Source organism: Dichomitus squalens, assembly GCF_000275845.1.
Source record: "Dichomitus squalens LYAD-421 SS1 unplaced genomic scaffold DICSQscaffold_3, whole genome shotgun sequence".
NCBI classification, from domain to species: domain Eukaryota; kingdom Fungi; phylum Basidiomycota; class Agaricomycetes; order Polyporales; family Polyporaceae; genus Dichomitus; species Dichomitus squalens.
This window is the reverse complement of record NW_006766885.1, coordinates 91,569-116,339: the sequence shown is the minus strand read 5'-3', so window position 1 is coordinate 116,339 and position 24,771 is coordinate 91,569. Positions and strand designations below refer to the sequence as shown.

Sequence of the window (24,771 nt, the reverse complement as noted above, 5' to 3'; positions counted from 1 at the left end):
TGTGAGCCCTATTACCATATGGGTTTTGGGCCCTAGAAAGCTATGGGTTATTGGGTACCAGGGGCCTATGGGTTATGGGGTCGAATTCCCCCTATCCCGACTTGGGAAAGCCAAAATCCTATGGGTTTCGGGAGTTTATGGGTTACCAGGGGTATGGGTTAGGAGGGTGTCGACTGTACGAACCAGATTGGCGCCGATTTTATCGTTTATCGCTTAGAGTCAGAGTAGACGGCTCTCTCAAAAACTCCCCCATCCTCTCCCTCTGAAACACCAATACACCAAGATGCGGTACTACGAGCAACGCTATCCAGAAGTAGATGAGCTGGTGATGGTGCAGGTGCGCCAAATCGCGGAGATGGGAGCCTACGTGAAACTTGTAAGTTCCCCGCTCTGCGCGAGTCCTGCTGCGTTCTTTCCACGGGCCCGAGGCGCGGGGAAGAGGACTACAGAACTACTTGCTCATCGACCTCCTCCAAGTAGCTTGAATATGACAACATCGAGGGAATGATTCTGCTTTCTGAGCTCTCGCGGAGACGTATCCGATCGATCCAGAAGCTCATCCGTGTCGGCCGGAACGAAGTCGTCGTCGTTCTCCGTGTGGACAAGGAGAAGGGTGCGTATTTTCCGCCTCATCACCCTCACATGCCATCATCCATGACCTTACGACCACCTTTCTGCCTTACGACCACCTCTTTGTCACTTTTGTCGCGTGCAGGCTACATCGACCTCTCAAAACGCCGTGTCTCCCCCGAGGATATCACGAAGTGCGAGGAGCGCTACATGAAGTCGAAAACGGTCGCGTCCATCATGCGGCACGTCGCCTCCAAAGTGCCCTCCGTCGACGGCGAGGTCCTGGAAGGCGAGCAGGCGAAGAAGGCCGAGGCGGACGCCGCGGAGACGAAGCGCGCTCGCCGTGCGGCGAAAAAGGAGGGGAACGAGGAGGACATCGTCCCCGAAGAGGTGCCCGGGGGCAGTGCCAACGAGGAGGCGCGTCTGGAGCAGTTGTACGACCAGATTGCGTGGCCACTGGGCAGGAAGTACGGGCATCCATACGATGCATTCAAGCTTGCTTTGACGTGCGTACTTCACCGCTGATGTCGGACGTCAAAAGAAGAGAGAGATATTGACTGATTGTGAATGCCAATAGGGAGCCCGACGTTGTGTTCCAGTCCTTGCCGAGCCCTGTGCAGCCCGCAGTGCTGAACGTCCTTCTCAGCACCATCGCACGACGACTGACGCCCCAGCCGATCAAGCTCCGTGCCGACATTGAGCTGACATGCTATACCCCCGCTGGCATCGACGCTATCAAGAAAGCTCTCCGTGCAGGGGAAGCGCAGAGCAACGAGGCCGTCCCAATCAAGGCGAAGCTCGTCGCACCTCCTCTATACGTTCTGAGCACGAACGCTACCGACAAGGTCAGTTGACATCTTATCGGCTGGGGTCGTGTACGGCCGGCACTAACGCTACTTCCTACAGTACGCCGCCGTCGATCGGCTGGAGCGCGCAATTGAGTCTATTCAGTCAACGATTGAGGACCAGGGGGGGTCGCTAGTTGTGAAGATGAAGGTACGGCTTACGGTCCGACCGTGTTCTGTCTTTACGCGCTTACTTCCTTGCCGATTTCCCGAAGCCCAAAGCCGTTTCCGAGACGGAAGAGCAGGACCTCGCGCAGCTCATGGCGAAGGCTGGCCAAGAGAACGCCGAGGTTTCTGGCGACGAGGATGATGAGGAGGTGTTGTAGAGGACCGAGGTTGTACTGAGTCTGAATGTACAGTACTAGCTCACTATCGTCACACTGTAGCCATCGAATTCCTGTCTGTATCCTTGTTCACGTCATTGCTCGCACAGTACGAGCAGTCCCGGTGTCTCGAACCGATGTGTGCTGTTCTAGATCGTATTGGAACGGGACATTGTGATACACAAGATGAAAGGGCTGTCCTAAACCCAGCAGACAGGAGACGAACGCCGCTCGGCCCTTCGCGTGGAGGGGCCGGTGACCAAGAGCAATTATGTACGGTACATTGTGGTGTAGTCGTGGTCGCCTATGCATATCTAGGTATGAGGTATCCCCGAGGTCTAGCTTCAGGATTATGGCCATAGGCTGTTGAGAGCGCGGCTCGCGAGCTCGAAACCAAGGAACGTGGCGCCGTTTGCGAACGGCGACCTGAGAAGAGCATATGATGAGCACGATCATACCTTCATCAGTGTGCGAGGGCGTACCTAATGAGGGTGGGTGTGAGTCCCCGTGTGAACGCGGGAAGGCCTTCTGTCCGCCACACCGTGCGTACGCAATTCAAGGTGGACTTGTACTTTTGTCCGTCGGCAGCCGAGAAGCCGTCCGTCTGCATGCGGGACTTGATCATGTCTATGGGGTATATGACCGCCCAGAGCTGTCGTGGGGAGGAAAGGAAGCGTGCGCGTTAATGAGCGTGTGAAGCACGGAAAGGACCCATCGAGACACAGTGATCGTACAAACAACACGACTGCACAATAGCATGGGGAGAGAAGGACAGAAGAGGAGGGAGGACTTACGGCGTATCCGGCCGCGGCACCGAAGAGCACCGCGTTCGCGGGATTCACTTGGTCCCGCCGGATGCCCTTCCGCTGCATCTCGCGCTGCATAAGCTTCTCGTACGCCCAGAAGTAGATCCCGTATCCGGTCGCCTCGCGCCAGAGCGTCACGACCTGGCCCTTGTAGATTCCGGCGATGCCGTACTGGCTCCAGATCTTCTTCATCGCGTCAAACGGACCAGAGTAGACGGGGTTTGTAGCCGATTGGGTCTGCAGCCCTGCATGAGTGTAGAAAGAGGTCAGTAAGCAACTCCGCGGCGTGCGAGGTGAGCGACGAGAGAAGACAGCGCTGTAGGGGCAGCGACTAGTAAATTCCATGCTGTGTAGCTTGAGGCCATATGGCACAGTGCTTCCAGGAGTAGAAGCAAAACGGAAAGCGACATGACCCGGTGAACCAAATGGTACGAGCGAATAGATTGAGCGGCAAGAGTCGTGTCAGAAGGCAAACTTCGAGCTACGGGAATGAATGCCACTATATTTGACATGTGCGCCACGTACGAGTGTGGGCATGTGTGCGTCCGAGGATTACTGCCGTGTACGACGCAGAGACGCGGACAGTACGCTGAGTAGATGTTCGAGTGCCAGCGCCAGAACCTTGGACAATAGCGCGAAGTATACGCATAATATTCGCAGGATGATATCAACTCACTGATGCGAATGTGCTCGACGGGGCCTGATACGACGCCGTTCGCGAGACCTGCAAACGAGCCTGCGAAGAAGAGCTGCCCGCTCGACAGCATCATCCCGTCAGGACCTCCGCGACCGCTGCGCAAGTTCTGTTGGGCGAAGAGACGTTTTGTCCACTCGAGCGCGCCGAATTGTATCGAGACGCAGACACCGATGCCGAGGAGCGGGGTCAAGGTACCCTGTATACCACATCGTGATTCGAGGAGCGTGGGGGGAATGAGGGCAGAGTTGAATCAGCATACGGAGATGTACGGAAAGGCACGGGAGCGCACCAAACCTTATAGAATGCCAGCGGGCCCTCGTTTTTCAAAATTCCACCCGCGCAGTGCACCATGCCCTTGTACGTGCCCGCGGGCGCGGTCTGCATACGCTGTTTCCGGGTCGCGTGTCACCATGTCGCGCGTTGTAGAGCAAAGCAACAGCGCAGTTGATTGAAACGTACCACTTTCACGATGTCAAATGGCTGCCCGACGAGCACCTGTGTAGGCGTCACGGCATGGATGAGTGTTAGTCGGAAAGCGGGGACGAGGTGGTGTTACGGACCTGTGCGATGCCTCCAGCGGTGCCCGCGGTGAGATCCTTGACCGTCTTGGACATAGCTGAGTCCCTTGAGAGCACAACGCGAAGAAGACGGAGCCAGGCGAGATGGAGGTCGAAGAGGTAGAGCCCGTCGAGTCAATATTCGCATGAGGCCAGCTGGATGTACCCCAGCTTCGGCGGACCGACGACTCTCCGTCGCCCAATCACAAAGCGCGCATCCAAACTTTCCTGGCGGGACGCCCGAGATTAGATAAGATCCTCTGGACGGATGCAGGACAACGGCGCGAGCTTCATACACAATTGCCATCTTGGCCTTCTCATGCACGCAGAGAACCCGTCGGTCAACTCCAGCCGCGACCCAACATGCTTTCAAGTCACCCACGGCATGCATGAGAATCATGTCGTCAACCTTGCAACACTGCAGAAGCGGGGACCTACCACTCAGACAACCTCCAGTTGATCTGACACCGACGGCATGCGTACTGGACCTTACGTCAAACAGAACAGGCCGTTTTTTGGCATATTTCACCATGATGCATATTCCATGACCATAACGATACAACGCATACACAAGAAAGAACGAATATTAGAGTCCCAGCGCCTTCAACAGCGAAAGAGTCCGCTCCCTCGACGGGGACTGATCCTACAATGCAACGCATGACGAATAGATAGATAGATACCACAGCAGGCTCGTTCCCGCCAACCTCCTACACGCGCCTCGTTGGGGTCGTCGACGCCGTCCTTCACATCTTTGCTCCGTTCCTCTTTTTCTTCTCCGGCCTGCCCGTGTTCCATCTAACGGGGTTCATGTACTGCTCCTTGGCCCGCACGTCGGCCATGCGCCATTGCGCTTGCGCCTCGGCCGACTCGCGCATCCACGCCTGCGCGATCGCCTGCGCAGGGGTCAGCGCCGCGCGCGGTGCGCTCGACTGTGTCGCCGGCGTTGTCTGTGCGCGGAGAGGTGTCGGGCGCTGGGTGCTCAGCGTGTGCGCATGTGGGTGCGGGAGCGGCTTCGTCGTGGGGGACGGCGGATCTGATGGCATCTGCTCGACAACGCAAACCAAACGTAAACACGCGAGTTAGCGAACCGCCGGACGCAACGCGACGCACATCGGGGGCGTACAATGGGTCATGAAGGGGTCATAAACATGGCCTAGCGCGGCGCGCAAGGTTCGAACTTATATAAGACGCACCCGGGCTGCCGCTGGGTTATCGTAGATCGCATGACCGTCCCTTGCTCGACGTGCGGCCGGGGAATGCAGCGCGTCGAGCGAGGAAAGTACATAGGAACAGCCGTAAAGAGCTCTCTGACCGGAGCGACCGACTGCCTTATATGGAAGTTTGAAGGGGAGTCGGAAGGAACGCATCGTGTGTAAAGTGTCAAGCGACGAGTAGAAAACGGCTCACAGCACTGCACCACCACGAGGACTGAGACAGGAACATCGTCGGTTCGCCGTAGAATGGAACACGGGCCATGGGGGGAAGGAGGACGCGATGGGAGGAGGAGAGAGAGAGAGAGGCGGTTTGACCGGCGCAACCCATAGGCGAGGCGGTTATGTACTCTCTCAAGTGTGGGGCACCACGTCAAGAAGGTGACCGAGGCGGGGCGGCCCGTGCTATAAACGAGTTGTATGACTCTCTTTGCGACCTCCAAAAGTCGGACAATGGTGAGATCCAGGACCGATGCGGTGTCGGAAGTGATCTAACATACTGCAGTAGGGATGCGTAATCAAAAGCACCAGGAGCAGATGGGGACGCCGCGCCAAGTCAGATCGCACCAGTAGAGGCAGCGTCTGGAGCGAGATATGGCCATGGCTACCCGACTCTCGGGGATGTCCCAGGGTCGACGTCTTCGTGTCCTCACCGAAAACATGTGGTTGCAAGACGCGCTCTGTCAAAAGTCTCCGCGTGTAAGGGCACTAGAACACTGGGAATCAGCGGTCTGCGGAAATTGTGCATTCTGGATCCATGACCTGTCCTTTTTGGAGGGTTTCCCGGCCACTTTAGCCAGCCTTTTGTGCGTCAGAAAAGGTTATTGGCCACTTCGCCTCCTTCCAGGCCGGTAACTTACCGCTCGGCTTGTATGGATTGCTCCTGCCCCTTACTTTATTCATAGCTGGGCCGCGACTGAGATGACGAGTCACATCGCCGCTGCGTGGGTTCGTCCAAGCTGGTCGTAGATAGAGAGCGAAATTCGACTGTTCCGAGTCAGCTATGGCAACTCCAGCATCGCAACGGTCGTACCGGTTACACAGAGGTAGCGAAATGCCATTTGTTTAGCGCAGATCGCAGAAGTGTTTGCGAAACAGGGAGGAGAGCGAGCGCCGTCCATGATATTGCATGGTGATGAGGACCGTATCAAGTCGCTCAAAAAGGCTGCGCGGGAGAGCGTGAAAAGCCAGATTGGGTAGTGGCGCTTCGGCTCGAAGCAGTTGTGCACAGGATCCCTGTGAAACCTATTGTACCACCGATCGAGACATATTGCAGGCAGTACGGATAGCTTGAGGATTCCCTATGACGGGCGTGCATGCAACGTTTATGAACGTTGTACCCAGGACACGAACACTGTGGCGACTTCAGGAGGACTAGCCCCCCAATCTTCGCTGCCAGCCGCTGACGATGGATACCAGTCGATTCGGGAGCCTGATTGTCCGTGTTAGAGCCTTCGGCAAACGTGCTGGTGACCGAGGTAAACGGGAGAGTCAGAAACAATGTCGACATTCATTGCCGAGAGGAGGATGATCGAGGACCTCGTGGCGCCCACCATTCCATACTTATGAGCGCCGAGAGAACTTGACCGTTTCCTCCCGACCGTTTCTGGGAATCTCGGACTGTGCACTTTCTTCTTCTACCATCATCACCTTCTACTCGCACGTATTGACAGCAGTATGTGCCCGTCCTACTCCGATGTGCGGTAGTGAATACAGTGCGTCCTCCGGGCGACAGCGGGCTTCCTGGTCAGTCCGAGTGGGCAGCTGCTTGTGACCCATGAGTCAGCCGGGTTTAGGAAAGCGGTCATCCGCCCGGTGTATCACGAATGCCTCCAGGATATTTCTTCCACCCACACCTCGACCATCGTCCTCCGTAGTACCTCTGAGGTCCTGCCCACCCATCACCATTCACCGTCACACCTTTCAGTTTCTTCGCCGGTCCCTCTCGAGTCTCTCGAGGTTCGAAATGGGTCCCGAACCGTGAGCATCTGTTTACTCCTTCGTCTCTTGCATCATCTGCGTATACTAGGATAGCTTTAGATCATCCCTGGGTGAAACCACCCATAAATCGAATAGCAACCAAGTCAAACGCATATGGCAACACTCGGACAGGGAATCGCATGCATCGAGAGAGCGTTTCGGGATGTCGAACGTCTTCTGTCGACGACCGCGGTTGATCGCTCGGGATCTCACGCTTGCCACGCTCTTCTCAGCCAGCTCACTGTCCTCATTGGATACGGTGAAGGTCTCGGACGATTCTGCAGAATTTGTGAGTGACGCCGCAAAGGCGTGGGCCCTGGGTGATATACCCGGTTGTCTGGCTGCCTAGGTTTGAGTGGCCCGGTTCAAATGGAGACAATCCCGCATAATCTGCCGTTCAATCTGAAGCTGCATTTTGCGCCTCAAACCTGCTTTTGACGCAGGGCCTGTCGCACAAGTCCATCTTACGTCCACAGTATTGCCCTCTTCATGTGCTCTCGTGCCCCTGCTTTTGCGCATGTTTGTCGCATGGCATAACGTACAGCTACTGAAACAGATCATGTTTCCCCAGCTACGTCAACTTCTTCAGCGGTAATCCCCTCAACCGCCTCGCCTGGCTCCGCACTTCACAACCTTTCCTGAATGCCATCGTCCACGCACCGGCAACGCGGTGGCTCGTCTTCCGCGAGGGTCAGCCACTCCTAAAGTCTTCCACATCCGGCGCGCACGCAGGCACGTTCAAACAGTCCCTCGCCCGCCTGACGACGCGCGACGTCCGGTCCTTGCTGGGAACCGAGCCGTTCTTCGCGCAAGGCCGGCGCGAAGGCGAGATCGCGGATCCGGACGTGAAGGCCCTCGAAGGATCCCGGCTACGCGGCACCCCGATCGTCTTCCTCGGACTGCACGAAACAGAGACGACGTTCGCCGCGGCGCTGCCCTCGTCGGACTTCAGCGCCAAGGCGGATCCACAAACGGTGATCGACAACATCAAGGGCACGCCGTACTTCTCGCTCGACGTCAGCGACGTCGACCAGGCGGAAGTGGATCAGGTTCTCCACGCGAGTGCTTCCGCTGAGGGAGAACAGGGCACGCAGCTGGTCTTCACGGAACCGCGCGCGGCGACGGGCTCCTTCGACGCCTTCGAGGCCGCGATATTTGCCGAGGCGCGCGCGATTGTTGACTGGAACGCGCGGAACAAGGTACGTCTTTCTTGCGGTATCCGACCCAAGGCGGCTACCGCCGGAGATACGCTCGTTGCTTACGGAATGGTCTCATGTCTTCGCGCCCGCACCCGGAACCAGTTCTGCCCTTCGTGCGGCAGTTCTGTACACTCTTCGTGGGCGGGATGGAAGCTCACATGCTCGACGCTACTCCCCTGGGCGGAGAACACCGGGCAGAAGCCTTGTTCGACCGCGACCGGGCTCAACAACTTCTCGCATCCGAGGACAGATCCAGTCGTCATTATGGCCGTCGTAAACCAGACTGGGGACAAGATTCTCCTGGGTCGCAACGTGCGTATCATCCGCTCGCTTGGCTTCCCACCCCCATTCATAGAAGAAACCCCACCTGTAGAGGAAATGGCCGAAGAGCTTTTGGTCGTGCCTGTCTGGGTTCAACGAGCCTGGCGAGTCCTTCGAGGACGCGGTCAAGCGAGAGATGTGGGAAGAGGCCGGCGTGAAGGTCTGGGACGTCCGCTACCACTCTTCTCAGCCATGGGTATGTCGCGTTGCCTGTACCGACCCCCGCCACATCCCGGATTGTCTAATGCCTGTCCCTGAACCAGCCTTTCCCTGCCAACCTCATGTGCGGATTTTATGCGACCGCCGATTCGAACGAGCCGCTGCGCACCGATCTCGATAACGAGTTGGATGGTGTGTGGTGGCGCCTCGCGTCTACCTGCGGTTGCTGTTTCTGACATAAACCTGTTGATTGTGGTGTCGTCTGGCGCTCCTGCAGAGGCCCGGTGGTTCACACGTGAAGAGCTCCTGGCGGTCCTCGGCCATACAAGCGGCACAATCATCTCACGGCAGGAGCATAAAGAGCTCGCCGCGGCGGCCGAGAACAGCAACCCGAACGGGAAGCCCGAAGCAGCGACGGCGGATGCGCGAGGAGCCAAGAGCAGCGTCGCGCCAGCCTTGTCTGACAGCGCTCCTCCATTCAAGATCCCGCCTCGAACCGCGATCGGAGGGGTGATTCTCAGCGAATGGGCGTACGGACGTGCAGGTCCCCAGCCGGTAACACCGAAATTAGGCAGTCTATGAAGGGCTTATGAAATCCTGCATGGCGAACCTGGTGTTTGATCGTGTTCTCGGGGACTGCTCTCTAGGAATAGACGCGGAAGAAGAGATGTCACCGTAATAGGTAGGATGAATGATGTTACACGACAGCCATGCTAGAGTTGTACCATACAAAGGCGAGATATCCGAATGCGATGATGATAACGCTGACAACAACGACCAAGATACCACATCTAGAGAGGCATCTGACAAAGGGAGATGAGAGGAATGATAACAAGCCAGTCAGGTATACGCCTGCCCGCTGCAACGAGGGGTAGGTCGGACGAATAGTGTACACGGCTGAGTCTACTCGCAAACACGGTCTGCTCGGGTGTGACGTTATGTTATCAAACATGCCGTCGAGGCACATACAACCAGCCCGGCTATGCGGGAACTTGGGGGAAAGTCAGGATCACGAGCGTGGTCGCCGCAAAGAGCGGAGCTCGAGCTGACGCCTCAGGTGCGAAGCCTTACGCAGGGCCACCACGAGGCCGTGTTGTGTCCCTCTCCTCCGGGCGGTACGCCCAAATGCTTGGGCTTCCTGTGGGGCTGGCGCTGGGCAGACGGGGCAGAAGAACCACGTCGTCACCGTCCTGTGGAAAGATGAGCGCGCGCCAGAACGAGAAATGCGTGTTAATTCAGATGAGTTGGTGCCAGCGACCAGCAGCATGCACGAACACGTACCTCGAGGATGCGGTCGTACGGAGGCCCACGTGTCATTGAATGAGGGTGCGCAGCAGAAGCAAGACCGTGACCTGGAGGACTGCCCTCGTTGCGTGTATGGGGGCGTGCGAGGGGAGCAACGTTCAAGCTCGCGCTCGCTCCGCCAGCAACCGGACTCGTCAGAGAACGCGGCGGGGGGCTCGCAGGCCCGGCTACAGGCATGCCTCCCTGGAACGGACCGTAACGTGGGCTGGTTGGGCTTCCCAGTCGCATTTGCATCGGGTGAGCGTTCCCAGGGTACGTAGGCTGGACTTGGACTGGCTGAAGCTGGAGGAGAGACTAGATAGAGCGAGAAACGAACGCAGAGATGAGCCTCCGAACACAAGCAAAATACACAACAGTCGAGCCCGTACACGTCCTGGCTGTTGCCGTTGGGCATTATTGACCTCCTCTTCTTCGGCGAGCTTCCGAACCTCGCGCTGCATCCGCCGCACTCGCGTAATAGCGACGCCGGCGCGACGTGTCTTCTTCTTTCGCGGCTGTCCTTCCGGGGTCTGGGCCCCACTTGCCTGGTTCTGCGCCTCTTGGGCCTGCTCGTCCTGTTCGTCTCCGTCCGGATCTAGCTCTGCATCCGTATACTGGGGCGAGACCGTGCTCGTGCTGGCGAGCTGGTTCGGAGAGCTCGAGTTAGAGAGAAATGAGAGTTGTGAAGAATTTGCCATGATACGTTCGCCTGCGACACGATCAGCACCCTTCCTCGTGGATGCTAGAAGCTGTTCAGCGCGCGTACCAGACCCGCCACCGCCTCTTGATGAGGACGCCGACGATGAATGATTCGCCATAGCCGTGACCGGATCCGAAGCACCAGACGCAGAGACAAGGACTTCCCGAGATACTCCAAGATGCTCAGACGCAAGGGCGAGCCTGAGTGTGTCCGCTTGGGCGATGGTGGAAGAGGTGGGGACCCTCAGAGAAGAAGAGCATTCGGCTGAAGAGAGAGCCAAAGTAACAGCGACGGCGCATGACTGCAGGCCTGTTTCGTCGCCGACTCCGCATTGTGCAGGAGCATCCGGGATTGTCGCCAAAGAAGCCAGAGTCCCTCCAGGATCCGCTGAGCGCCGCGAACGTGAACGGGGGCGTGGACGTGAACGTCCTCCGTCCGATTTGGGGTTTGGCGTGCCGTTGCGTAGTAGATAAGCGAAGAAACGAGGAAAGCGGTCGGTAGCGTGTTGTGATTCTACCACAGAGCGGCCTCGGATCTCTATATTCTCTCGCCCTCCTTCTATTGCCGTTCCCAGCGGAAGGGCCTTCGAAGGAGAAGCGCCTGGTGAAGTGATGGGGAAAGAGAAGTCCGAGTGGTTTGCCGTGAGAGAAGCGTCGAGAATCGTGCCGGTGTTGGACAGACCCTGGGATGCAAGTAGTGGTGTCCAATGAGTCAGTGTCAAAGATAGAGATAGCGTGCGCCTGATATCAGGTGTCATCTCTCCCCTCATGTAGGCTGGCAGGAACGACCCTGCCTCCAGCTTGCTAGCTAGCCGAGCCTGGGTGGTGGAAGTGGTGTCGCGTTCTGTCGAGACCAGAGGGTTCGACAACGTGTTGTGGAAATTATGGTGCCGATCTGCACAAAGTGGCTTAAAAAATGGGAGAGAGGGCAGGAGGGGACTGCAATACAGTTACTCGCAAGAATAACCATAGCGGGCGTGGAGACGGCCAACGAGATCAACAGGTGCCCAAAGAAGCAATGGAGCTGTATAATGGCGGAGGCAGCGTGGAGGAGTGACGCGAGGCGGCCCAAGGTTTTGGATTTAGCCTGTATGTAACCTTCCTCGGGCGGAGTCCAAGAGGTCGGGGTCGGAAAGGTAGGCTGCGTCTCCAGCTCGCTGGTAATTGGACTTTCCTGAGCTAGGTTGGTGCGGCGCAGGCAACAAGGACGTACAGCTCGAGGAAGGCAACGCTACTGCGCTGAGCGACACCGTCCTAAACCCTGAGACCCACGTTGCTCGAGAAAGCGGATAATGTGGGGATATATCGCAAGATGTTCGACAGACGGAATCGCGAGGGTTCGGCAAGAGAGGTCGGCGCTGAGATGTACCGCAAGGAAGAGAGAGAGAGCCGAGTACAGAGAGCGTTCGGTTTGGGCCACACCTGTCCAACCTGCTCTCCCGCCACATGTGAAGACAACGTTCGTCGGTCATCTCCCTTCACTTGACTCAACAGAAACATGTCGAAGACGGCGATAGACGTTGGGATGGTCAGAGAAGAACGTGGTAAGGTAGAGGTAGTAGACAGTCAGGGCCCTTGGTTAGGTGCCACGCACGCCATCTGAAAGCGCACAGAACTGCGCGCTCGGATCTTGCAGACTATTGCCGACCGATAGAAGTTTTGCAAAACATGCGTGCGCGGGGCACGGTCTGAAAGATATCGACATTGCCGGCGGCTACACGGATAACATACAGGACAGGTTGCTATGGAAGAGATGGAAGGCAAGATATGAGCGCGAAATGAAAGTAGAGGCTTTGTCGACCCGAAGCCCCGGTGCAGACCTGCCCTCCGGGAAAGCACTCTGTCAGTGCAGTATATACTCACAGGTGTACCAGTGATTGCCATTAATGAACGGAGGAAGCCTGTCATTTAGTCAAACGGATACCCACATGCAAGTCAGAGTGTGCATTGTTGATAAGCCTGCGCGCGCGCGGAGGAAGGGGAGAGCCTCAGTTCAGTGAACCTCGTTGTAGGCTACCCAGGAAGGGTACCAGAATCTCAGTCAAGACTTCCGGTGGACAAGCATGAATGCTGTGCGGACTGCAGGGGGGCAGGGAAGGAAATCCGCTTCGGGCCGAAGACATTCGAGGCGTATGGTAGCGGCTAGACAGAGGCCGATCAGCGAACTTCGGATACGATGAGGATCAGAAGGCACGATCTCGGCGAAGAGCATGATGAGGAGTACGGCTACGTAGAGCATCAGAACGGCAGGAACCGGGACAGTGCGAGGTCCTTTACAGTTTCGACGCTGGATCTGCGCTTCACGGTCTTCTCAGCGCAACAATGAACTCAAAAGGGAGGCAGTGGTTGGCGGGTCCCAGGGTTTGCAGACACAATTGAGCCCTAAAGGCAGCTTGCACTGCCAGTGAATGTGAAGGTTGGTTATATTCCATTCAGAATGAGTGTCTATCAGAGCTTACCTCTGGCGACTAGATATGTTCCTGATGGTGCCAAGGGGATTCATGACTGCCGTCGACTTGCAGTGGAGTGACGGTGATTCATATAGCAGGTAGGTTACGAGGTAGCCTGGGATCCTGCGGTTGGAGGGAAAACAGAGCTCAGAGGCTATCGAGCAGAGACGCCGGCGGATAACTGTCCTACAAAACGAGAGGTTAACTGCGGGGACGTAAGTGTTGGCGCCCGGGCGGTCTGACCACGACCGCGACCGTGTAGCCTGGAAGTAAAACAGAATCTCGCGTATGACACGGTCGCGGTCGCAGTCTGGAAATGTCTCTGAGTGCGTAAGGTGAGCCTCCCCTACTCTACTCGACCCTGGCGTTGAGGTCATGTCGCGGAATGGCCCACGTCTGCACAGGAGGGTTTAGTGGACGTACTATATAGTGATGTTAGAATCGAAAAGGAGGGACTTTGAATTCCCTGCTTCAGGTGGGGTGGTCTCGGTGGTCTTCCAGCCGAGGAAACCTGCTGTCAACGCGCAGCCGCAAAAGGAAATAGGTTTTCTCGGCTGTGCTCGCTAGCAGGTGTACATTTTCATGACCGCGCGGGCGACCCAAAACATGGTTTTCTGCGCCCCGTCGCCGGAAACATCTTTAATGCACCCGACCGCCCGCGCGGTCTGATCGCGACCGCGACAGCGAGGGCAAGCAAAGCAGCTGAAAGTCGCCTATGACGTTGTGACGGTCGCGGTCGTCTGTTTCCTCCCTGGAGATGGCGGAGTGCGAGAGGGGGATCCTCCCCTACCCTCCTCAACCCCTTAAGCCGTGCCGGCGGGATCTACAAAGTCTGCACAGGGATTTTTAGTAGATGTAGAGTAGTGTATGGTGATCTTCAAGTCGTTGAGACGGGAGGATCAGATCCCTGCTTCGGACTTCCAGCCGAGAAAACCTTCTGTGGGCGCGCGACTGCGGATGAAAACAAGGTTTCCCGGCTGTGCTCGCTTGCAGCCATGTTCGTGACCGCACGGGCGACCGGGGCGCAGCAATCCATGTTCAGCGGTCGTCCCCACGGTCTTGAAGATGCCTGCAAGCGAGCACAGCCAAGAACACCTGTTTTTCTTCGCCGTCGCGGTCCCCCGGGCGCAGAAATCCATGTTCCGCTAACTGCTGGTCATGCTGACAGATGTATAGGACTGCCGATGGTCAACCAATGGCTTCGGATTGATGATCTGTATAAGCAAGGTCCCGCTACATCAGAGGAGTGAGGAGACGCAACTTTGAGTTAGGAGTGCAGTGTGCACGGTCAAGAAACCGTGACCATAACCTTACGGCACAGCGAGACTTGTTTGAGCATTCGGCGCCAATCAGCTCCCCGAATTTAGCGGGCAATATCCACATGTGCATAGCATTGATGGTGGGCTGACCACTCGTTGTCGGACCATGCACCACCCCTCCCCCATCTTAGGCCTGTGGTGACACGGCTCCAGCGCGTTTTCGACCCGACGTGTCCTTGGCTCGTACCTTTTCCCTCATCATGTCAATGGAAGACGTCCTACGTCAGAAGAAGGAAGAGCTCGTCGAAATATATAAATCCAACCTCGACAACGCGCGAAATTTGCAGCGAACGCTGAGGAAAGACATATTACCGGGATTGGTGCATGAACTGTACCTGGATGACGAAGGGGAAAGGAGGGCAACATCGTGGTTATACGACCTCCGTGCGTATCGGCTATCCCTATGGCTTATTCGCCTTTCTGACATTCGCTGTGACCTTGCAGAATCAATATTCAGGTTGCTCAGAGTGGGTCCCAAGCGCTGTCCTTCTCGGAGACGTAGTCTGAACAGATATGATGCTACAGCGTCACAAATTCACAGTTCCATTTGCTCTCGAAAACGCACGTGATGTGTTGTTGTGGCGGTTGGCCGTGATACCAACCGAGATTCCCCGTTCGTCTACATCTTTCATACGATGTCTGCCTACAAACGTTCGAGATCCGTTTGGGAGGCCGATCGTCGTGGTCAAACTCTGCGACTTGCTCGGTCCCTCGCACGATGTACGCTCAGCCCTCATACACTACATGGAACTGTTGCGGCTTCATCTGCACACACTCAACCACCAACAAGAAACTGCACATGGTCGCGAACGGCCCATCTTGCAGTATATTGTTCTCATGGATATTGACCGGATGCCGATGCAAAGCGTCGTACGTTGCAAGCCGTGCCTTTATGAAGACGAGTACCTTCTTACCTTCATTCTCTACAGCAAGCCGTAGATTTGATCACTTGGTTCCTCTACGAGCTTATTCCTCGTTTTCCCGGTATGCTCGCTGCCGGTATGACTCCTACTTCGCTTAATTGTATTGACATCGCTGACCAGTGCCCGACAGCCTTCATTCTCAATCATTCTTGGGCACATACAGGGATTTGGAACATCGTAAAGTATGATTCATACAGTACAGTGGCAGTAGACTTGTCTTTTGAGCCAATTCCCCTGAATTGTGTAGGCGTCTGTTACCGAAGTCTGCGCTAACACGCATATTCTTCCCTTCGCAAGACGAGCTCCTCGGATTCCTGTCCGCAGCTGCAATTCCGCGTGGTGAGCGTGGAGCAAGGCGCCTTTGTTAGCGCATTGTGCACTGACACATAACCTGCCAGATTATGGCGGCAGTCTGCCACTGCTTACTGAGCTTGAGGATCCCCTGGAGAACTTAGTGGTGAACCTAGAGGAAGGCACTTCCGGCGTGTCGGATTCTCCGGCGCAACCCGCGGTCTCCGCTGCTTCAGCCTCGTCCTCCCAAACAGTACCCCGTGTCCCGTCGATATCCACATACTCTCACCTCAATCCTTACTTCGGCTACCCCGTCTCCCGCCAGGGTGCCCCCACGCCGAAACTTAGACATGGTCGCCGGCGGAAGCGCGATCTACTTCGTACGTTGGCAGCACTATGGTGGAGCAAGTGGAAGAACCGCTTCCTTCTCTTGCTGTCCGTAGTTGTCTGCGTAATCACATATAGGTTACGTCGGAAGCCTCGCATGCTCAGGTGGAGCCAGGGCATGCGCGGAATCTTACGCCTTCCCGCTCGGATATAGTACACCCTACCTGTATTTCCTCCGCGGAATGAAGCGCATGAATCAAGGTTCTAAACCGTTCAATCTGACCCGGACAACCGGTCCAATATCAGAGCCCAGCGTCCAATTTCCATGTCGCTATGAATAGTACGATCGTCGTGCTGTCGTCTGTGGATTCTCGTGCAAACCCGGGGTTAGTTCTCGCCAGATGAGCGCGTAGGTATGGTTTCGCTTGGCGTGTGCTAATCTCCCTTCTGAGGTATTATTCTGGTTCATCTGCGGCAGGCTTCGCGATGCCCACTACCGCTACCCCAAGGAGGCCAGCGGATTGCCATCTGGAGGGACGTGATCGGTCATTGCTCTCGATCATAAGTCTTATGTATCAAGTGTTATGTATCAAGTCGATCAGCACCTACTTCCTTCCCCTTCCTTGATTCCTAGCTATCTCCGGCGTCGGGTTCGCTTCACCCCAACAATTAGACTTATGCAATCAGTAGAGGCAACGGCGACGGCCGAGGCGGATGGCGGACTCGAGTATCACATTGTCCCCGCACCCATCCCGGCTTGATGAGACAGACAGTCTTCTGGACGTGTCCTACGGTTCTGTTGCCAACTGATCTGGACCTGTGGAGCGCATTCCACATATCGCGGCTCGCCACAGCGGCGTTAAGACAGCTCGGCTGAGCTTGTCCAACAGGACACACACATCCTGTGTCGTCTTGCAACGCTGCTACCTCGCACTCTTTTCGGAGGAAGTGTAAAGCTAGCCACAATCGTAGCGTGGTAGGGCAAGCCTGTTTGGTCACAACGCGGATCCGCTCGTAAGGCGGGCATCGGTAGTAATCCAACGCAGCCTTGGGATGTGCGCTCGCAGTCTCCTCGTCATCGCAGTACCTGAGGCTGCGTGCACGCCACGGGGCTCTGCCTTTCTGATAGCGAGAGCATTCGCACACCTGAGAGCAGACGAATCCTGGGAGAACGCGGAGAAGCCGCACTGAGCGCCTCGTTGCGTACAATGGCCGCGTGTGCGATGACCTGACAGCGGCAGGCGGCCACACGCCTGTCTACGCTCACGGACGCGAGCATGTCGTCCTGTCGCTGCTGCTCGCTTCTATCAGCGCCCTCTCGCCGACCAATGAATTAGGCCCCCAATACGACCCACGACAAACAACGGCAGTGGGCTCCACTAGTGCTCGCGCTGCCGGCATACCAGGAGCGATCCGTGGCATCGACCTACTCCACAAGGCGCGAGCAACGGTTATTGCCTCTCCGCCACGCCCCTGTGGCTAGCCCCAACGACGGGGCCCAAGCGAGCCGACATCGCCGTACGTCCCTTTCATACGATAACCCCAATCGGGGCGACCGCGCCGACTGCAGGACGAGCCCCAAATGGGCAGTGCGCTCAGCGCTGTGTCGCCGATGATGCGAAGCCGCGATCACGAGACAGGCCGGATCACGAGCGAAGCTGAGGGCAGGAAGGAAGCCTCGAGATGGCTCAGACCGAGCGTCGAATCGCGAACGGCCTGCTGGCCGCGCTCAGGTGCGCAGTGCAGGGGGCGGCGGCGGCGTGTCCAACATCCGGGAAACACGCGCCACGGAACGTGCTCCTGCACGCTCCCAATCGCGACCCAGCCGCCCATTGGGTCCGAGAACTCTGGCATCCCTAGGCTTCGCCTTCTGCGTGTCATAACGATACGAGTCGGGTTGATGTTGTGATGCCGAGCTCGCTTCTTCCTTGCACTCATCCACCGTCTCCCAGTCCACCCGCAGCTCGTGGGAGCGAGAGCAGGGTTGCGTGATGGCTTCAATGCTGGACATCCCTTCTAGAGAGCACCAACGACCTTGTACCTGTGGCATGTGAAGGGAACCAGGCAGAACAGTGGGGGAAAGGATCGAACATGGGTATTTGTCCGTTTGTCGTGATTTCCTCGTGCCAGTGGATCCCCAACGGCTTCGATACACGGACGTCTGTCGATGAGGCGGGGTACGACGGTTTAGAGGAGAAACCTGAGCAACGTACACAGCACGGTGATCTAGCGGAGTATCCACAGCAGGAAACACGCCGGTAACGCTCGCCGCGGGCTCTTCGCTTCCGTTCGCTTCCTAATGTACAGCCATCTTATAGGCCCATGAGTTCCACAACATAATGTCGGGTGCTAGCGAGCGTCATGACTGGTGAGCGCTGCCTGTCATGAAGGGGTATACTGGATGATACGAGCTACAGGAAATACTCTGGCAACTGTCGACATGGAAAATAACCATGGCAGCGCCAACGGTAAGGACAGCGAAGCGCGAGCGACGAGAGAACGCCGGAGACGCACGTGGCAAAACGGAATGAGAGGAGAACGGAACACACGGAGAGTGGCATGGGAGAACGAGTGAAACGGGCGAGTACGAAGGGAGGAGGAAATGGGCGTTGAGCAAGCACTTGGCGGACGGGAATGAGAGCAACGCATGACGCACCTTCCCCCCCGCGTTCTGCGCGGCCTGATGACTCGGCCCGTCGCGCTCATTTTCCGGAGCGGCTTGGAACACGTTGAAGAACATTGAGCCACCGGGGCCAACTTCAAGTATACTGGCGGAATTGCCGCAGCGGTAGCAATAATTCGGCGCGGACCAGACGGTCGATAGGTGCTCATCGAATAATGACGAGTAGCCTTCCATACATAGCTGGTGCGCTCGGAGAATGTGTGACATTTGGTTGGTTTCCAGGAACTTGTACACGACGCCTGACCCAAAGGTGTAGCCCGCACCGCTGAGGAACCACGCCATCTGAGCTTATGTGACTACATTGGGACCGGAATGGGATCCTACCGTGGTGAGATCGCGAAATCCTCCTTCTCTGCATCTGGATCTGACCATACGAGGTCTGCCATAGGACCCTCATGAGGGATTTCTTCGGAAGCATGAGTGCCACCACCACAATGACTACCGAAAACGCGATAGAGCAAAACACGCACCTCGAAACCGATCGACCACTTTGATTTGATCTATTGAATGTATCGAAGGCGACAGTCCTACAGCAATCCCGGATGAGCATATGGGCACAGGACTGGATATACAAGGGGATTCGCACCGCCATGGACACAGAAGATCTTGTCGTCAATGACCACGGAGAGTGTGAGGAAGTCGAACATGTCCGTGAAGTACGTCCAAACATGTGATGAACCGTACTTCCGCACACATTCAGTGTAGAAACCGTATGTCTGGCGCGCAGCGAAAGACACGAGGTATGAACGAAGGGCGAACGATAGCAGGCAAGGATCACGACACACTTGGGTGACTGCTCTTGACTCATGGTTCCCCCGGATCAGCTGCACCCTATCTGGCCAGCGAAGTTTCAGGCACGTTAGAAGTGAGATTGTCTCCACGCTGAACAGTCCTCGGTCGACGTAGTCGCCTGTTGGGCGATGAGCTGCTCGTGTGCGTAGGCTGTGGGTCGCACGACTGCGGGCGCACCGAGGAAGAGGTAGTTGGTATGTGGGGCATATCCACCTATCCGGAATATTTCTATGAGGTCGTAGAACTGACTTGAATGTCGGTCAACCGACGCACGCAAGCTTGGAACGTGCAAAGTGCTCACCCATGAATGTCGCCAACAACCGTTACGGGCGCGCTAACGTGCACGACATTGGACTCTCGCATGAGGACCTCCTTGGTCTTCTCGCATATTTCCCGCAAAAGAGCCTCGTGCAAGAGTTGTTTGCGAAGGAGCTGCTGTATACAGGCGTCGAGATCAAAGGGTGCCATAATTGTAGAGTCCGAGTCCGAGTCTAGGTCCAACTTGAGTCGACCAGCGGCCCGCCTGCCTGCGATACGCTTTGCGCCTGTTTGCCACATACCCCGATATGGTACTTCCCAAAACCGATCAGGGCTCGCCCATATCGAGACGGCAATCATACGAAACGATTTCCCACGAAGTGTCTCAACCTCACGACTTCTCGCTCCCACCTTCTCGAACTTTCTCTCATCCGCTCGCGCTAGGGTCCTAGAGACCTCTAGTGTCGTCGGGATCATATCTTATGGATACATAAATTGAAGACGGGACTGGCAATCGTGATCTGCCAAGACATACAAGCCAACGAGGTTTAGCGGCCTACAGCAACCTCGCAACATACTACAGTATGTCAGCAATTTCGTGCTCTGTCTTACAACGGCGTTCCTAGACTAACTGGCCTCATGTATGCCATAGCTGCCGCCGGGCTATTGTGCCAGCCAGGGTCCGGCCTCTCCTCCTCCTCGATGGTGGCCGTCGCCCTCTACGAACATAAATAATCTATTGACGGCAGCCTCGCTCCGCCCTTGCTTTGAGATCAATCCAACGGCTTCCACGGCCGCACTTTGCTAGCCTATTCCTACTCTCGGCGTACTCATGTGTCGCGCATGGGCGCCGCCTCCACAAGCCTCATTATCGCAGCTTCAGCACTGTGGCCATATGACGCCTGCGCTGTCCAGGTATCCGTCCGATGCCGTGCGTAAGGCTTCGTCCCAGCAATCGATGGAAGTATCGACAGCTTATCGCTGTTCATTCGCGTAGGTTCATGTACTAGTACAAGAAATCCCGAGCGTTCGGCTGACCTAGCTTCCTTCAAGGCGCCGCTCCTCAGCAGTCAGGATGGAACCAACGCATCGAAGCACCAAAATCTCTATACTAACGGGTGTTCGTAGGCCGTTCATGGATGCCCTCAGACCAGCGAGGTGAAGGTTATGTCGTGCTCTCACCGTGGACAGTCGTTCAACGGCAATGTCCCCATTGGGACCCTACGCCAGCCATCCGGCAATACTTCAGCGATATCTTCAAGGCGCCATTCACCTCTATGACCGGACGGCCTATCGTCATATTCTCCACTCGAGGTAGCAGGATTAGGAGTCGGCGCGCACGGCGCAGCGCGCCCTGCCTCCGGGCTCGCATATGTAATGCACGATGACAAGCGCGCGCATCGAAAACACAGGTCAAACACCGCGCCTGGACTAAGTGCATACCAATAGGGCATCGTACGTATGATCTGTAGAGCTAGCGAACGGCTGACAGATTTTGCAAGCGCGCGCAGGAGAAGTCTGGGTGCCGAGTTGGAAGAGGATGCTGAGAACGATCCCGATGCATCCAATGGATCAACGGCACGGGAAGGGTCTTTGGCCCCCTGAAGGCTGCAAGGTTCCGCCCCCAGGAGCATGCAGCAAACACGCGCAAGGACCCAAGACCAAGTGCGCGACGTACTATTGCTGCCCCCTCACTGGCTGGATCATGGTTCGTTGTTCTCGCACTCACATGAGGCGCGGCGAAGGAGCCCGAGGTTATCTCGGTGATGCGATCGGTCCTGACGTAGTTGTCAGTGGTCGTGGGCCGTCTCCGTTTCTGTGCTTGTGCTTGCACTGCCCCGTGCTAGCTTGCCCCGCGTATGTTTACCTCACGCCCCGAGGCCAGGGCTGCACGTAGATCGAGTATGGGCGCGTCCGGGAGTTGCCGTGGCCGGATATGCATCGGCAGAGATGAATCGCGCGTCTTTTCACAGCAAAGTCGCGAGGTGTGTGTGTGTGTGTGTGTGTGTGTGGAGAGAGAGCCATGTTCGTCCAGATGAGCTTACGCATCGCGCAGGCAGTCGGGTGGCAGCAGGTCGGCAGAGTCGGCGTACATTGAGAGCTCGCGGGGCTTGGCCACCACGGCGCCGGGAATTCGATGGCATGCAGACGCCCCACGGACTACGATCGAAGGCAGGCTAGGAGTGTCCGTTGGCGAACGGACCTGTGGGCAGCCTGGAATGGGCAGATTCTCCTTCTCGACCGCAGGTGGCAACGGCTTCATGATCTCCAACGTCCCGCATCGTTGTTGCATGTATCGACCAGTGGTCTGTCGTCCGCTAAGGAAATAGCCTTTCCTTCCCTTCCATCCAGGGATATGGGCATGTCAAACTGTGCTCGCATGATACATTGTCGATCTGCTCCCATCCGGTACCGTATTGCGACAGGATGCTTTCCGTTTCTGTCCTCCGTGCCGCATACCAGTCTTCTGCCAGTATATATGCTCTCTGTCCATCCTCCGTCCTGCTATCCACAGCACCGCTCCACCGAGCAGGCCAAGCTCCCGCGCTACATGACTTTGATGCTCGCCATGGATCCCACGTACTCGTACTACTCGTCCCCCAACAACAACTCCCCCACCCAGCAGAACGCGCGCGCCCACGCCTACCCCCGCCAACCCGACCAGCAGCAGCCCTCGGGGGGCCCTCCATTCGCCTACACCCACGCGCCGACATCGCTTTCAGGGACGGGTGTGCAAGTCCCGCCACCATACCATCACGGCAGCGCGTCCGGCTACCCCCAGTCCCACGCGTCGGGCTACCACCACCACCACCACCACCACCAGCAGTCGATGACCAGCGCGAACGCGCTCCCCCCGCTCGTCCACGCGCACGCGTATTCTGCCCGCGATGTCAGCCGGCATGACGTCCCGAGCGGGTTCGCAGTGCCTTCGCTCGGTGCGTCCTCGAGACTCTCCGCTCTTATGTTTGCCCGGTGCTCACTGGTTGGCACGGCTCTCTCTGACCACCGACAGGCCCGACCTTGCACGATCTGCCGTTCGCTGCGGCCCGTCCCTCCTCTTCGCCCTCTTCGGGCAACAGACAGAGCGGCAGCTGGGGCACCGCGCACCAGCCGTCGCGCACCCCGCCTCTGTACGACCGCCAGGCGAGCTATCCTCCTTCGCGGCACGGGTCGCACCAGCCGTCTCTCTCCCACTCCACCCACCTCATCCCGACCCCAGCGCAAGCGGCGCAAAGCTACCACAACTACCCGTCTAACGCGTCCCCTTCGCCGCCGCTCTCCGCCGTCATGCCGGTCGTGGCGGCGATCCCTCCCGCGTCGTCCTCGTCGCCGCCGCAGGAGAGGTACTACTGCGACAAGTGCGACAAGTCGTTCGGGCGCGCGCACGACAAAAAGCGGCACTTCGAGAGCACGCACCTGCAGCAGTCGCACGCGTGCCGGTTCTGCACGAAGACGTTCAGCCGGAACGACTCGCTGAAGCGCCACCAGGACAACGGCTGCGACAAGGACCCGGAATTCAACGCGTGAGGCACACGATGTCTTGCTCTTTCGTCGGAGTATGCGAGCTGCCACCGGGACTCGCTGCTTGATGGTATGATTTGATACATACAGCGCTTCGGTATCAGTTTTTCTTCGTGCAAACCGCTCGGGCCTCGCTCTATCCATATGGACGCGCCCTGCTACGCATGGGGCCGCTCGGACTTGCAAGTCGGACTTGTTGGAGGTCTGATATCGTATGTCGCACTAGACCGCGTCGGGCTGCTATTCCCTCCGGATGCGCTTCTCACCATAGTATCTTAGCCACTCTGCGTGTCTGCTTCCCGCTAGTGTACCACCGCCTCCCGCTTCTCAATCACGTTCGCGCCTGCGCGCTCGCACTTGTCTTCCATATCCATCGTCCTACGCTCATCGTCCCTGTATTCTATTCGGCTGCCGAGCGCGGCGACCTGTTGCGCGGCGACCTGTTAATAAACGCTGACGACGCCTGCTTTCTCCATCTTCATCTCTTGTCTGTCAACCCCGCCAGTCCTTCTCGTCGCGTCCGCAACACATCGGACCGACGGTCTGTGCCAATATCACGCACGCGTGCTTTGCCGTCGCGCACAAGAAGACGAGGCGAAAACAAATAATGCACCCAGTTTTGTTCAGACGAAGCGCGTCGCAACCAAAATGCATCCATTCGTCCTGCCCCAGTCCGGCTAGCTCGAGCGTCGAGTGGGTCGACGTCTGCCCCCACGAACATGAACATCGCCGGGGAGATGAACGGGACGCGACCGACAGAGGCAGATGAGCACTTGTGGACGTCGACGCCGGACACGCTCGTCCGAGCCGGCCAGCCTGAGAGTGACGTGAGAAGCCGTCTGTCCGAGAGCAGCAACTCTATCGCTATCGAGGGAGCGTGCGCAGTCGCCGGCCCCTGGTGGCAGCAGGCCCGAGTGCGAGCCACTGCAACTGCACGCGGTGCGTGCTCTTCCGTCCGTCGTTCCACACAGCCCCAGTCCCTCGTTCTCGCGGGCTTCGACACCCCTTTCGCGGGCCTTCCCTCGCCCGGGCTCTGCGTCCCCCCAGCTGGCTTCTCCAGGACCCGGGCGTGTGCACGCACATCCATCGAGATGCTATTATTATTATTATTATTATTATTTTCTTGTCTTATACCAAACATAGCTACAGGGTACGGTAGGTATGTAAGTAAGCGTGTTATCCGAGATTGTTTGACATTTCCACCCAGCGCGTCACTTAAGACTTGCACCAGCGTGCTCGGACCACGACCGAAGTCAGCGTGTGGAGTAAGGACCCGCACCTACCCACTCACACCATATCTGCCAACGGCGACCCGGAGTCGCCGTCCCCATCCGTAACAAGAGTGGTCGCCGTCGAGGAGGAGGACGACGACGAGGGGGGGGGAATGAAGTGTCGCCAAACTATCCGCCCGGCTAGTTCAGTGACAGTGAGGGGGTAAGACCGGGATAGTCGCCCATCCGGTCGTAGGAGCTTGCGGGCTTTCCGTCCGTCCGGCCGCATCCGGAACGGGGCGTACTTGTGGCCTCGCGCAAGTAGGCGCCGCCGGTCGTGCCGG

General features: G+C 57.2%; 8 protein-coding genes across 8 annotated transcripts; 4 read left to right on the top strand and 4 right to left on the bottom strand.

The window, feature by feature from the left end:
* The first annotated feature begins 231 nt into the window (after window positions 1-231).
* On the top strand, window positions 232-1,862 carry DICSQDRAFT_132558 (eukaryotic translation initiation factor 2 subunit alpha). Its single transcript, XM_007361608.1, has 6 exons — window positions 232-376; window positions 481-613; window positions 716-1,076; window positions 1,148-1,415; window positions 1,477-1,566; window positions 1,631-1,862. The coding sequence occupies exons 1-6, from the start codon at window positions 284-286 to the stop codon at window positions 1,739-1,741; spliced, it is 1,056 nt and encodes a 351-aa protein (XP_007361670.1). The 5' UTR covers window positions 232-283; the 3' UTR covers window positions 1,742-1,862.
* A 22-nt stretch (window positions 1,863-1,884) lies between these two features.
* DICSQDRAFT_177714 (mitochondrial carrier) lies at window positions 1,885-3,920 on the bottom strand. The gene is made up of 7 exons (XM_007361607.1): window positions 3,802-3,920; window positions 3,701-3,736; window positions 3,536-3,628; window positions 3,221-3,437; window positions 2,533-2,789; window positions 2,221-2,390; window positions 1,885-2,164 (listed from the first exon to the last, which is right to left on the bottom strand). Exons 1-7 carry the CDS (start codon window positions 3,853-3,855, stop codon window positions 2,089-2,091), a joined length of 903 nt encoding a protein of 300 aa, XP_007361669.1. The 5' UTR covers window positions 3,856-3,920; the 3' UTR covers window positions 1,885-2,088.
* A 396-nt stretch (window positions 3,921-4,316) lies between these two features.
* Window positions 4,317-4,841, bottom strand: DICSQDRAFT_98495 (uncharacterized protein; the record flags this gene model as incomplete). The annotated part of the gene is made up of 1 exon (XM_007361606.1): window positions 4,317-4,841. One exon carries the CDS (start codon window positions 4,839-4,841, stop codon window positions 4,542-4,544), a length of 300 nt encoding a protein of 99 aa, XP_007361668.1. The 3' UTR covers window positions 4,317-4,541.
* A 1,049-nt stretch (window positions 4,842-5,890) lies between these two features.
* On the bottom strand, window positions 5,891-6,468 carry DICSQDRAFT_132554 (uncharacterized protein). The gene is made up of 2 exons (XM_007361605.1): window positions 6,043-6,468; window positions 5,891-5,996 (listed from the first exon to the last, which is right to left on the bottom strand). The coding sequence occupies exons 1-2, from the start codon at window positions 6,128-6,130 to the stop codon at window positions 5,905-5,907; spliced, it is 180 nt and encodes a 59-aa protein (XP_007361667.1). The 5' UTR covers window positions 6,131-6,468; the 3' UTR covers window positions 5,891-5,904.
* Window positions 6,469-7,152: 684 nt separating this feature from the next.
* Window positions 7,153-12,166, top strand: DICSQDRAFT_152338 (uncharacterized protein; the record flags this gene model as incomplete). The annotated part of the gene is made up of 10 exons (XM_007361604.1): window positions 7,153-7,298; window positions 7,561-8,188; window positions 8,291-8,500; window positions 8,562-8,705; window positions 8,773-8,860; window positions 8,946-9,860; window positions 9,952-10,267; window positions 10,342-10,661; window positions 10,719-11,808; window positions 11,865-12,166. The coding sequence occupies 6 exons, from the start codon at window positions 7,153-7,155 to the stop codon at window positions 9,248-9,250; spliced, it is 1,521 nt and encodes a 506-aa protein (XP_007361666.1). The 3' UTR covers window positions 9,251-9,860; window positions 9,952-10,267; window positions 10,342-10,661; window positions 10,719-11,808; window positions 11,865-12,166.
* Window positions 12,167-14,620: 2,454 nt separating this feature from the next.
* Window positions 14,621-16,175, top strand: DICSQDRAFT_51637 (CRAL/TRIO domain-containing protein; the record flags this gene model as incomplete). The annotated part of the gene is made up of 7 exons (XM_007361603.1): window positions 14,621-14,804; window positions 14,865-14,887; window positions 14,946-15,287; window positions 15,350-15,419; window positions 15,474-15,525; window positions 15,591-15,682; window positions 15,742-16,175. 7 exons carry the CDS (start codon window positions 14,621-14,623, stop codon window positions 16,173-16,175), a joined length of 1,197 nt encoding a protein of 398 aa, XP_007361665.1.
* Window positions 16,176-18,132: 1,957 nt separating this feature from the next.
* On the bottom strand, window positions 18,133-19,908 carry DICSQDRAFT_98487 (Metallo-dependent phosphatase). Its single transcript, XM_007361602.1, has 8 exons — window positions 19,738-19,908; window positions 19,614-19,684; window positions 19,430-19,554; window positions 19,231-19,360; window positions 19,115-19,171; window positions 18,969-19,050; window positions 18,618-18,909; window positions 18,133-18,393 (listed from the first exon to the last, which is right to left on the bottom strand). The coding sequence occupies exons 1-8, from the start codon at window positions 19,902-19,904 to the stop codon at window positions 18,373-18,375; spliced, it is 945 nt and encodes a 314-aa protein (XP_007361664.1). The 5' UTR covers window positions 19,905-19,908; the 3' UTR covers window positions 18,133-18,372.
* A 2,355-nt stretch (window positions 19,909-22,263) lies between these two features.
* Window positions 22,264-23,222, top strand: DICSQDRAFT_124352 (uncharacterized protein; the record flags this gene model as incomplete). The annotated part of the gene is made up of 2 exons (XM_007361601.1): window positions 22,264-22,630; window positions 22,708-23,222. 2 exons carry the CDS (start codon window positions 22,264-22,266, stop codon window positions 23,220-23,222), a joined length of 882 nt encoding a protein of 293 aa, XP_007361663.1.
* Between the last annotated feature and the right edge of the window lie 1,549 nt (window positions 23,223-24,771).

Coding starts and splice junctions, on each gene's coding strand:
- DICSQDRAFT_132558 (XM_007361608.1), top strand. CDS start 284: ATGCGGTACTACGAGCAACGCTATCCAGAAGTAGATGAGCTGGTGATG. Junction 377..480: donor TGGGAGCCTACGTGAAACTT/GTAAGTTCCCCG, acceptor TCCTCCAAGTAG/CTTGAATATGACAACATCGA. Junction 1,077..1,147: donor GCATTCAAGCTTGCTTTGAC/GTGCGTACTTCA, acceptor GAATGCCAATAG/GGAGCCCGACGTTGTGTTCC.
- DICSQDRAFT_98487 (XM_007361602.1), bottom strand. CDS start 19,904: ATGGCACCCTTTGATCTCGACGCCTGTATACAGCAGCTCCTTCGCAAA. Junction 19,555..19,613: donor TACCAACTACCTCTTCCTCG/GTGCGCCCGCAG, acceptor ATCGCCCAACAG/GCGACTACGTCGACCGAGGA. Junction 19,361..19,429: donor AGTCAAGAGCAGTCACCCAA/GTGTGTCGTGAT, acceptor GCTGCGCGCCAG/ACATACGGTTTCTACACTGA.
- DICSQDRAFT_177714 (XM_007361607.1), bottom strand. CDS start 3,855: ATGTCCAAGACGGTCAAGGATCTCACCGCGGGCACCGCTGGAGGCATC. Junction 3,737..3,801: donor CCGCTGGAGGCATCGCACAG/GTCCGTAACACC, acceptor ACGCCTACACAG/GTGCTCGTCGGGCAGCCATT. Junction 2,165..2,220: donor CTCACACCCACCCTCATTAG/GTACGCCCTCGC, acceptor TGCTCTTCTCAG/GTCGCCGTTCGCAAACGGCG.
- DICSQDRAFT_132554 (XM_007361605.1), bottom strand. CDS start 6,130: ATGGACGGCGCTCGCTCTCCTCCCTGTTTCGCAAACACTTCTGCGATC. Junction 5,997..6,042: donor TCGCTACCTCTGTGTAACCG/GTACGACCGTTG, acceptor GACTCGGAACAG/TCGAATTTCGCTCTCTATCT.